General features: G+C 40.1%; 1 protein-coding gene across 3 annotated transcripts in view; it reads left to right on the top strand.

Moving 5' to 3' along the window:
* Positions 1–12,768, top strand: part of plxdc1 (plexin domain containing 1) — a 162,200-nt gene extending 149,432 nt beyond the window's left edge. Inside the window, exons 13-14 of one of the 3 annotated variants that reach the window (XM_043253996.1) lie at positions 11,566–11,705; positions 11,796–12,768. In XM_043253996.1, coding sequence (XP_043109931.1) covers positions 11,566–11,705; positions 11,796–11,918 — 263 coding nt within the window. In that variant the 3' untranslated portion in view covers positions 11,919–12,768. The remainder of the gene's footprint in view (positions 1–11,565; positions 11,706–11,795) is intronic. The other 2 variants (XM_043253998.1, XM_043253997.1) reach the window with 2 other exon arrangements.
* The last annotated feature ends 327 nt before the right edge of the window (positions 12,769–13,095 follow it).

Here is a 13,095-nt window from a genome sequence, read left to right on the forward strand (position 1 = left end):
TTATCTTGATGTGATGTGGGATTCGACCATGATGCAGGCTCGTTTGAGTCCTGCTCAGATCAAGTCGATCCTCATCACAGTCACAAGAATAAAAGAAGGCCGGTCTCTCACTGTCATGCAGTTTCGGAGACTTCTGGGCCTTATGGCAACTGCGTCCAACATCATACCTCTGTACATGAGACCCCTAAAGTGATGGTTCAGGAACAGGGGTATTTCTTTGAGGGGAAATCCACTTTGCATGATATGTACGTGCCGTAGATATGTGGAGGAAACTCTGGTTCCTACATCAGGGCCTGGTGCTGGGAGCTCCTTGTTCCCACGTAACACTAGCAATAGACGCGTCTCTCACTGCTTGGGGAGCTCTCATGAGTTGCCAATCGGCCCGCGGTAAGAGATTTGTTGGTGTGCACCGACAACACATCTGTGGTCTTTTACATAAACCTCCAAGCTGGCGCACCAGATCCTTGTGTTCTCACTTTGAGCTATCTATATTTGCAGGCTTTTAAATGTGGAAGCAGAATATATTTTCTGCATCTGGGGTCTTGCTTGGAGCCCTGATTAGTTCTGATTAAGATCCGACAGTTTGATGACTACAAGCTTTGAAGTGCTACACAACCAAAGAGGAGAAGCTGAAACAGAAGCTGTTTCAGGTGGCATTGAAGAAACAATCAGCGGCATCCCTGTGTTCCAGTGATTCCCCTGGGTGTCTTGCCTAAAAGATCAATTTCTGTGCATGGTCGTTTCATGTCTTTTTAATAGATGCTGTTTCAGCTGTGTCTTCTTGGGTGCGGCTGTTACCTGACTTATAATGGCTATGAGCACTGTGATCAGTGTCTGGGTGTCCAGGATGCTGAGGACGTGTTCGGCATGGGAACATGCCATGCCACTGACAGTGTTGCAATCCTGCCTATCCTTCGGGATGTCAACCGATTCAGACCGCTGTAAGCAGAGAATCACCGGCTGACACATTAAGGGATCTTACGGTCAGTGACATTCTGCCAGTTTGCAAGCAAAAGTCCCATCCGTCTGTCCCAATTTTCCACTCCTGAAACACAGACAATGTCAGAGGTCTCTTACATGGGATAAGGAGAAGAGAACTGCACTGCATGCACACCCACAGTCACCACAACTCCGAGCGAGGGTGCACGATGGTGCCCCCTGCCTGTGTTAGGAGGTCTGAGAACCATACCCAGCCCGGGCAGAACGGTCCTGGAGTAGCAGTGGAGCTGGATGAACTAGAGAGAACCAGAGGGGACATTGCACATTCTCTTGTGTTGCGAATAGGTCCACCTCTGCCTGGTAAAATTCTTTCCAGAGATGCTCCACCACTCCCCTGGAGCATCCACTCCCCGGGCCTCGGCCCCTGTCTCAACAGGACTTCTGTATTGAGATGCCTGGGAATGAACCCTGAGCTTCCTACTCTCAAACATTTTATACTGTTTTACGTTCATCTTCTTGCTAGACATGTAAACAAAGTTTCTTCTTACATGTAAATTGCGGATAACAATGAAAGTAATAACCTTTTGAACTGTCTGAAAGTTGACGCTTTATCATTGAACACATTCAACATAACATAATGCATTGACACACAATTTAAAGGATACAAACACAAACAGCGGTTTTGAAAGTTACATCCCAAATCAAACCAGAGTATGCGATGAAGTCCTTGTTGAGCTTTAACAATGTGGTTACCTTTCCTTTGCATTAATGACATCAGCATGTCATCCAGTTTTGGTAACTCAAAATCAATTGCAGGAATTTGTTCCACAAGCCTAATTGTTCATCTGCTTTTACTGACATTGCCTGTTGGATGGCATTTACATATGGAAAATTCTTATAGACCAGGTCGATTCAGGGTCATGCAAAATGAAGTATTATTAATAGGTCAAAATGTCCTATTATCATTGAAAATGGATTTAGAGTTCCTTTGAGTGTTTTCCTGCTGGATGGTCTGTAGTTAGTAGCTACTGCTCCAAAGTATCTGAAGAACGCTGTGGTCACCAGATCCTAGGACATCTCTGTTACACTCTCTCTCTGGCATCGCTAATCCAGATCAGGAGACCATGCTATCAGATTTACTAGAACTGGAACTTGCATCCATTGGATGTTGTTAATTAACACTCCTTGATAGGGTTTCGTCATAACACCAGAAGGGGGTGTTGGTTCCAGATCTGGACACTATTGCATCACTACTGTCATCGGCAGAACCACTGTCAGGATTCATCGCCACATCTTTTATATTTCTTGGTTAGTTTGAAAAACACATGCAAACATAAAGAGCTACGCTCCCCCTTTTCATCCCACATATCACAGCAAACAATCTAAACAAAATACAGACAAAATATTCACACTTTTTAGTTATACACTGTTGTTTATACATTGTGTTCAGTAGGACTGTCTCCTGAATTTTCTGAAATTGGATTACACACCGTGACTCCTAATGGTGTCGGACTCACTATCATGAAAATAATTCTGTGATCACACTACGTCAGATCAATTCAGTTACTTTACAATTTAATTACAATTATAACATCTTTACAGTCAATTTCAATTACATTAGAAACTTACTACTGTATACACAAACAATCTAATACAACTCTGTCACCACACTGCGTCGGGTTGATTCAATTACTTTAGAATCTTAACAGAATTATAAAAGACCAACAAAAGTCTTACTTTAGAAACTTTTAACTTAACCACTTTGCTTCAGTTTCTTTTGAAACAATGATTCCAATACAGCTCTGCCACCACACTACATTGGATTAATTCAGTTCCGTTAGAATTTTAAACAGAATTGTACAGAATAGGCTTAAGAACTCCTCCTGTTAATACTGAATCAATCATCAATCAATCATTTTTATTTATATAGCGCTTTTAACAACACAGGTTGTATCAAAGCACTGAACAGTATAAAACGGAAGAATACAATGATAGGGATGTATTATGATGAGAGTGAACAATTTGTTATTAAATGCAGAGACGGTCTCTGTAATCAATTCAACAATAGTCGCTAGAAGTTAAGTGTCCTCCACAAAGCAAGCCAGACCTTAAAGAATGGAGAAAAAAAAAACCTTGGGAGAAACCAGACTCAGTTGGGGCCAGTTCTCCTCTGACCAGAAGCCCATCACTTAACTTACAGTTCAATTTTAAACGCAGCTGTGTCAGTGTAAATGACTTTGTGTGTGTGTGTGTGTGCATCAGGATCCGGTGATCTGTCCGTGGTGCGCATCTAGGTGTTCTGGTCTCTGATGAACATAATCTCTGGGTTCTGATCCACCATCTAGTCTGGATACAAACTAAAACAGATTAAGAAAGAAACAAGACTACTATTAGCGTAGATGCCATTCTTTTTACAATGTCACAAGTACATTGTGTTTTAGGAGTAGTGTTCCCAGTTCCAGCGAATCTAATTAATACTGCCTGAAAATTCTTTAACGGATTTGAATAATAAAAGTGTGTTGTTGTGTTATGTGTAGGCTAGGTTAAAAAGATCTGTCTTTAATCTAGATTTAAACGGACAGTGTGTGTCTGCTTCCCGAACAGAGTTAAGGAGATTGTTCCAAAGTTCAGGTGCTAGATAGGAAAATGATCTGCCGCCCGCAGTAAATTTTGATTTTCTAGGTATTATCAAATGGCCAGAGTTTTGAGAATGCAGCAGACGTGCAGGACTATAATGTGATAAGGGCTCGCTCAAGTATTGATGAGTTAAACCATTCAGGGCTTTATAGGTAACTAATAAGATTTAAAAATCTATCTGATGTTTGATAGGGAGCCAGTGCAGTGTTAACAGAACCAGGCTAATGTGATCATACTTCTTAGTTCTAGTAAGGACTCTAGCGTATGCGTTTTGGACTAGCTGAAGTTTATCAAGCGTGCAGAACAATGACCCAATAAAGCATTACAATAATCTAACCTTGAGGTCATAAACGCATTAATTAATATTTCTGCATTAGATGTTGAAGGCATAGGTCGTAATTTAGATATATTTTATATATATTTTTAAGATGGAAAAACACAGTTTTACAGATGCTGGAAACATGGTTTTTGAAGGAAAGATTGCTGTCAAACAGCACACCTGGCTGATGATGAAGAATTAACAGAGCAGCCATCAAGTGTGTTCTAGATTATTATATGTGGGGTTTTTAGGTCCAATTATTAGCACCTCCGTTTTTTCAGAATTTAGCATTAAGAAGTTAGTCATCATTTTTTATCAGTTTTTATATCAACTACGCATCTGTTAGATTCTCAATTTGGTGTGTATAACCAGGCTGCACTGAAATATAGAGCTGAGTATCATCAGCATAGCAGTGAAAGCTAACACCATGTCCCCTGATAATATCTCCCAGAGGTAACATGTATAGGTTGAAAAGTAACAGTCTTGGCACTGAGCCTTGAGGAACTCCAGCGATATGATATGATACCTCCTCATTTAGTGCTACAAACTGATAGTGGTTAGATAGATATTTGAAACATGCTAAGGCGCTTCAATTCAATTCAATTCAAGTTTATTTGTATAGCACTTTTTACAATGGCTATTGTTCCAAAGCAGCTTCACAAAAACAAATTATTACATAACAAAAGCAAATCATTCCACAGACAAAAGCAAATCCCTACACAGCAGGATGCATTACAATACAGCAGGATGAATTACAATGCAGAAAGTTCAAGATAGAATTAGTCCAGACGGAAGGTTAGGTTTTCCTCGACGTCATCGCAGGAAGGTCATCTCCTCACTGGGTCCACTGGAGAGGCTCGGTAACTAGATGCCTCGGGATGTGCATCCCGAGGTGGAGACAAAAGGATAATTAGCGTAGCGGCCATTCATACTATTGGGAATCACGATGTACTGTAGCATAGGTTTATGTGAATCTTTATGAGTATGCTTTGCTAAAAAGATATGTCTTTAGCCTAGACTTAAACTGAGAGAGTGTGTCTGATCCCCGATGATCTTCCTATAATGCCAACATAGTTTTCTAGTCTATCCAAGAGAATGTTGTGATCGAATGCTGCGCTAAGATCTAATAGCACTAATAACGAGATAAAACCACAGTCCGATGATAAAAGCAGGTCATTAGTAATTCTAATGAGAGCAGTCTCAGTACTATGGTACGGTCTAAATCCTGATTGGAAATCCTTGAAGATACCTCCCTGTCACCCAGTTGTCCTGCTGCACGGGCTGTAAAGCCGGAATTGAACAATGTACATGATTCACTGTACTAGTCGCATCCAAAACAGTATCTACAGCCCTCGCATTCTTACTGTCCTCAATTAAAGTTTGGATGTGTGTCTCTAATTCTAAAACCTTCTCTGTCAGCCTAGCTATTTCCCTGCATTTATCACATGTGAATCCCTGGTCGCTGACAGAGAAAGATAAACTATACATGTGGCAAGCAGTGCAAGTGACGATGAAAGGAGAAGCCATTTACTCACCATAAGTTATGGAAGATTCACTTACCACTCTTGTTTGGCGAGCTTGTAAAAAAGGAGCGATCGAGCGTGTGGGAGAAATGAAAAGGAGCAGAAAAGAAGCTAATAATAGGAGCGTAAACGCGGGTGGGAACTAAAGTGATAAGCTGATCAGCTAACGAGTACTAATGCACCACCGAGTTTTAGATTAAAGCAAGCGAGCGAACAGCTGTCAAATTAGTTAGATTAGTTTGATAGATAGTATCAACAGTATGTAGATAATTAAATTAAACTGAAAAAAGTAGTTCTATCTGTTTTATCCTTTACAAATTATTTTCTAGATTTTTTTTAACGAGGGGACTCCCTATCCAAACCAGCAATAATTTTCCCCTTCTGGAAATTCCTGCGTTGACTGGCTCGCCAATGTAAGAAAAAGTGTGGAGGACGCCATAGATCTTGGTGCAGAATAACTTTTATTTACAGTTCAGCAGTGACAAAGTATACACAGCACTTCGGATTCAGCGGAGTCAGAATGAACCCCGAGCTACCTACTCTCAAACATTTTATACTGTTTTACGTTCATCTTTTTGCTAGACATGTAAATGAAGTTTCTTCTTACATGTAAATTGCGGATAACAATGAAAGTAATAACCTTCTGTTCTCGCATCTTTGGTAGTCCAAATGTTATGTTGATGGGATTATCTAGAATCCCTAGAAGTTATATTCATATGCTCCTTTGGTCAGCAGATGGTTCTTGATGGCCCGTTGCCGATCCTGCTCTATAGGTGATGAAATAACACTCTGGTGATCATATTTACATATTATTGAGACCGGGAAAAACTCAAAAACGAACTTCAAGTACTTCCTGCGTGAAGGATGGATAGACATGTGAAAGTACGCATCTTTTAGATCTATCATGACAAACCAGTCCTTCGGATCTGATTTGTGACAAGAGCAGTTTCACAGTGAGCATCCTGAACTTCATTACTGAGCAGTTCAGGAGGCTGAGATCTAAAATGGGCCTCAGCCCTCCATCCTTCTTTGGAACAATGAAGTACCGGCTGTAGAACCCAGACTCCCTCACGAGAGGAGGAACCACCATGGCCTCCTTTACTAAGAGAGTTTTTACTTCTTGTTCCATCACCAGAGCCTGCCCTGCACCCACCACTGTGGCTGAGCTGCGACACTCTGTTTCTGCGCTTACCTGTATGAGGAGCTAGTACTTGCGTGAGGCTGCTCCCGCTCAGCACAAGTTGGATAAAGGCGAGGGAGGTACCACTGAAATGCCGCTGCTTGCTTGCGCGCCTCCTGGTGTCTGTTGACTACTGCATTAACTTCATCGCCAAACATACCCTGGGGCGATAGTGGGGCGTCCATCAGGCAGACTTTGTCCTTTTCTATCACATCGGACAGAGTCAGCCACAGATGCCAAGGCTGCCATAGACTGCCCGATAGCGCAAAGGCCTTCTTGGTGGCGAGCAGCGAGACGTCAGCAGTCCTTCTGAGCTCCTTGTTATCATCGGAGCTCACCTGCTCACCTTCATCTAACACTTTCAGCAGATCAGCCTGGTATGCTTGCAACACCGCCATAGTGTGCAGACACGCACCAGCCTGACCCGCTGTCGAGTACCCTCTGCCGCCCAGTGCTGATGTTGTTCTGAGCGGCCAGGACTACAGGACCAGAGTCTTTAAAGGTGAAGCCGCGGCAGGTGACAGATAGCCAAAAGATAGACAGATAGCTAGTGTCTGTTCAACCTCCGGCATCGTCCAATAACCGCCTTGCTTCATTCCCACAACATTTCCATAGAAATGTGAAACATGTCCCTTCTGTGACGAGAGCCTTCGGGAGCTCCTCTCCCAGGCAAGCCATGCACATATCGTGTATGTCATCCGGCATGATGTACCTTTTGCACGGATGAACACACACTCTATAGATTGCCTCGCCCTCTCTCGTTTTTGCCTTGGTTTTTGGCATTTACACACTGGCCCGACTGCACACACACTTTTGCAAGCTGAGTGACAGAAAGCTGAGGCCGACAGCATTCCACATGCTCTTATGCTTTCTGGGCCATGACGTCACCCGCCTATGACGTCTCACCATCTTACTGGTCTGATTGCACATACGCACATTGACACAGCTCGAGTTCCTGAAGAGCTTTGACTCTAGCTCCCAGGTGAGTGTAGAGACAACCACTATGTCAGGTATTATGCAGATGCTAGACATTCTGAATGGTTAAAAAAATACATGACAGTAGGTCAGGCTTGATGATCTTTGAGCATGGATGGTAGGAGAGGGAGAAATCAAAATATCTGAAAAACAGTGCTCAATGAGCATGCCTGGAATTGGCAAACCGAATGTATTCAAGGTTCTTGTGGTTGGTCCAGACAATGAAGGGCTCCCCAAATTGGTGAATTCAGAAACATCTGTAGGGCCTTATCAGGTGTTTGGCCAATCCACCACAGCTTTAATCTTGTCAGGATCCACGAGTACCCCCTTGGGCGACACATTGTAACCGAAAAATGGAACAGTTTTTGACTCCAGCTTACCATTAGACCATGTTGAGTGAGCCATAAATGGCCCAACCAAGGTTATTTTTGTAAACGACAACAAAAACTAAGACGAAAACGTCTTTTGTAATTTTGTAAACTGAAATGAAATAAAAAATTAACAAATATCTGAAAAATTAAAACAAAACAAAACAATAGTTATTGAAAAACTAATGGTAATAAAATAAAATGATCTAAAATAAACATTACTAAACATTACCCCTTGGCTGAAAAATGTAGGAGCTGTGGCACTTTGGAGAAGTACCCGCAAATGGGAAAACACATATGAGGTTATCTGACAAAGAGACGCAAAGCAGTTTATAGCAGAGTAGTGCATGGGTCCTGTTTGGTTAACATGCACCAGCAGAACTACTGACCTGTTATTTAACAGCAGCATTCATTTAATTCTGTACCAGAACAGAACCATTTGACAGACAGTCATGACCCAAACCACACCCACATTAAATCTAGCCTATTACATCAGGTAGGCAAAATTATTTAACTTCTCATGTTGCACAAGCAATCAAACATTAGACATTGTAAGTTTGTGCTATGTTACACAGTGTAACATGATAAATAACAGAAAAAGAATGCGCATCCTTTCTGTAAACAATACATATCTTTTGCCTGCATTGTGTGTTCACTCTGCCAGGCTTCCGATCAAGTGTGCACTGGCTAAATCACATCATATACTGTACACTCAGCCTTTACTGTTTAATGCATTTGGCTTCACCATTAGTCCCAGTTATTATTTATGCGCGATTGTCCACCAAAAAGTGATCAAGACAGCACAGTTACAATATCATGATTATAGTTAAAAAAAAAAACGATCAACTTGCGATCATAACCAAATTGAGCTATATTTAGCTTATCATTAAATATATAATCACTTATGTAGATTTTAGTAAAAAGGCCTGCTTCATTTTGACTTATATCCTATATTTGTATTTTATCCATATCTATACTGATCTGTTAATTGTGCAAAGAATTTATTAAACATGAAAATAAACTTTATTTTGTGAAGAACTTTTTATATTGATTTATAAAACCTTTAATAACAATAATAATTAAACTAATAAAAACTAAACTGAATTTTATAGAATATTTTAAAACTATATTAAAATAATATAAAAAATAATTTAATATAGAAAATTCTACAATACACTTAATACAAAAAGGAGAGTCAGTAAAATAAAACTTGATCTGCTCAGTAATTGCTTGAAGTAATTGCTCAGTAATTGCTTGAAGTGAGGAATGTCAGAGTGGGAGTGGAGTGAGTAACTCTGAGCAGCGATTGTTTGTTTAGCATCCTGACAAAAGTCCTCTGGTTAAGAAGAACCGCTGGAATTTGAGGGTGTTTAAAAAACAGCAATATATCATCTGCAAATTAAGATTCTTATCAGTTATAGGCAGTATAAGTTGACTGACATACAATTTGAGGTTCTAGAGATAGTAAAGGCGAACAGTAAAGATGAAAGAGGACAACCCTGGAGGAAGATTTTAAACTTAGTAAGAATGGTGGCTGAGGGATTAGCATAGAGGATTTTGACTGCATCGCTTTAAACAACAGCAAGTGCTGTGCCTTACTGAGGTGGTCCCGGACTAATGGCATAACTTGATCGATCGCATTTCCTTCACATGTTCCACCATGCTTCAGTGAACTGCTGGCTGCTGTTCCCAGGCTTCTCTGGCGATATCCAGAAGGCAAAGGGGTTGTTGGCAGAAGAGGAGTTTGAACGTGGTAAAGCCGGTTGAAGTTTGTGGTACTTCCCGAATCCCGTAGAGCACATACGAGAGAATCAGATCCCAGTCTAGTCGATCCTGTTTGGCAATGTTTGGCAAAACCTCTTCACCTCAGCTTCCAGGCCGGGCCAGTGGAACCGATCGCGAATCCTCTGAGTTGTGTTCGCTGCCCCCAGATGCCCCGCCATGGGATGAGAGTGTGCCAGTTCCAACACGGCCTCCGTCTTTCCTTTTGGCACCACCAGCAACTGTTTCTCTTCCCCCCCTTCACTGTGTGACACAATAAAGCAGGCCATCTTTGATGATGAAATGTGGGAGAGGATGGGGCCCAGGTTGCACGTCCTTGCCCTCAATGACGTGCACTTAGGGCCAGCAGTGTTTGAGATGGTCATCCTCTTTTTGCTCCTTGACGAATGAGCCCCTTCCCATGACCTTTTGAAAGACATCAAAGAACACGTTGGCATTTTGGGAGGGGGACTCACCATCTCTCCTGCTATTGAGGCCAGCGGAGTAGAGCTTTGTTGGGGTCCTCGGGTTGGCCTCGCGGGCTGGCAGGCTGTGTTGTGGTGGATAGCAGCTTCTCAAACCCCAGCCAGTCTCTCCTAAGCAGTACCGGGACGGGCAGATCTTTAACTATCCCCACCTTCACGAGCCAGGTTCCAGCCACAGCCACGATGTTCACCCTCCAGGTCAGGATCTCTCGGCGCATTTCAGGATATTACCCCCAACTTTAGCATTTGTTGAATCTCATCCTCTATAGCCTGCTGACAAACCTCAGGTCGCTGCCGGACGATGACTCCTGGGCTAGTTCTGATATCGTAAGGAGATTTGAGATTGGTCTGTAATTTACTTAATCTTTTGGGTCAAGATGTGGTTTCTTAACGAGAGGCTTAACTACAGGCAAATTGCAAGTTTTTGGCGACAATGATGAAGTCCTAATGACAATGATGAATTAATAATTGTCAAAATAGGATCTATTACTTCTGAAAGAGGGCTCTTTTAATAGTTTAGATAGAATAGGGTCTAACATATATGTTGCTGGTTTAGACTGTACAATTCTTTCTCTCCTATCAAAGATAATGAGTGGAATTTTTCCTGAGTGGATCTAAAGTTCTTCTGAAGCGATACTGTAGTTAAAATAGTTAAAATTGTATCTCTGATAGTATCAATCTTGGAAGTAAAGTAGTTCCTAAAGTCATTACTGCTGTACTGTTGGGGAATGTAAGTACCTGTTGATGCTTTATGTTTCATTAATTTAGTCTGAAAAAATAATTAGATCTAACAGTTTTTAATGCTTTTCTGTATGATAAGGTACTTTCCTGCCAGGCAATACGAAATATATCTAGTTTTGTTTTTCTCCATATGCGCTCCATTTTCTGGGTTGCTCCCTTTAGGGTGTGAATGTTCTCATTATGCCACAGTCAGATTGTTTGTAAAGGGGCAACTGTATCTAAAGTGCTAGAACAAAAAGAGAGTGCATAGTTTCTGTTACATTTCTGTTTTTTTCTGCTATATTGGAATTTAGATAAACCAGTGAGATTACTTCCAAAGCACTCTCTGTGGTGGAAGTGATTGTTCTACCATACTTGTAATAAGGTGCTGAGTTTATGGTTTTAGCTATATGGAGTTTACACAACACTAGATAATGAGCTGAAATATCATATCTGTGCTGGAACTCTTGCTTGGTGAAATCCATCCTTAAAGTGTTGCACTAATATATATTTTATAGTTTTACTGTACCATATATATGAGCTGAATCATCTGTTTATGTGCTTGATATGTGTTTATTTAAACATCTTTTTCTTGCTCTATGAATTGGAAAATTATTGCATACTGGTTAAATTACTTTACGTTTTCTCACATTTTCAGGTGAGGAAGAAACACCAGAACACACAGCCATCATTGCAGGTGTAGTGACAGCTTTAGTTCTACTGGTGTTCTTGACCCTGTTGGCTGTCTACTACATCAACACACATCCAACTGTTGCTCCTCCTTTCTACCTCATGCAGGTATCTATACATCTATATATTTCCCTCCATACATATATATTAAAACCTTTTACTATAGTTGTAAGCTATTGTGGTGTCTCTTATTCATAGCGTCGGACCAATAACTATTGGCCCTCGATGAAGTTTCGGAATCAAGGATGCCATTCCAGCTATGCTGAGGTTGATCTTGGTGGTTACGAAAAAGAGGGGTTTATAGAAGCAGAGCAGTGCTGAAGCAGGCAGGTCTTTCTGTTTAATGCATGGACTAAAGAGAGTTATTTTGTAATTTTTCTTGAATGATTGTCAAATGCGCAGTGAGAGGATGCCACTGTTGAGGGTATATGTAAGAGATTTTGTGATTATTTAAAATATAATTTGAGAGTTTTTGGAGTTTTTCTCTGTCGCTGTCTCTCCATAGTTGGCAGTCAATCTTAAAACACCTTTTATGCAGTTGTTTTTAATAAAGGAAGTTTTTACGTTCTAAGAGGTACTAATTATAACAAAGACATGGTAATTGTGACCAGCAAATCTGCTAATTACACTCCATGAGAATTGAATGTGTGTTAGTCAAATTGATTGCAGGTTAATGTACAGTGTCACATATCTTTATAGATTTTCTTTTCTTTTTCAGTTTTTTAAGACATTTTGTGATGAAATGTATTCAGTGGATGAACATTGCTCTCAAGTCCACATGGCTAATTGAGTATTATGCATTCAGATAGCTTACTTTAGTATTAATGATAGCCTAAGTAATGGCACACTTTTTCGCCCCGTCAAGTTATGCCCTGTCATTTAGTCCTACAACTGAAACTCAATTTGCACATAAAATATTACATATATATATATATATATATATATATATATATATATATATATATATATATGATATTATATATATATATTTTATATATAAATATAATTTAGCTTCTCTGAGAATTTAACAAGTGTATTTCCAAAGCTGTTTGTAGAAGTAAAATGTGTTTTCCTGTTGAATGTATTATCTGACATTAGAAATCCATGTGACAAAAAAAAAATCATTGTGTTGCCAGGGTTGCATTTACAACATACAGATTGCTTATTGTAAAAAAAAAAAAAAAAAACAATAAATAATAATAATGAAATGAGATGTTTTGTGAAAAAAGTTTTTTTGGCAAGCAAAGAATAACTAGTTAATCTGTTAAGAAATGCAGTTGTATCTGCATCAACCAGAAAAAATGTTTTTTTTCTTTGGTTAGTGCACATTTTCACAGAAAACTAATTGCTTTCTTTCAGAAAAGATTTTTGTATGTATGTAAACTCTTTAAGAAACTCAAGAAGAATAACAACCATAATTCTATTGGACAAAGACTCGTTCATTGTGTAAATCTTGGAAACTAACTGTATGCTTTGGATTATTGTTGTTCATATTGTT

Source organism: Puntigrus tetrazona, chromosome 12, assembly GCF_018831695.1.
Source record: "Puntigrus tetrazona isolate hp1 chromosome 12, ASM1883169v1, whole genome shotgun sequence".
NCBI lineage: Eukaryota > Metazoa > Chordata > Actinopteri > Cypriniformes > Cyprinidae > Puntigrus > Puntigrus tetrazona.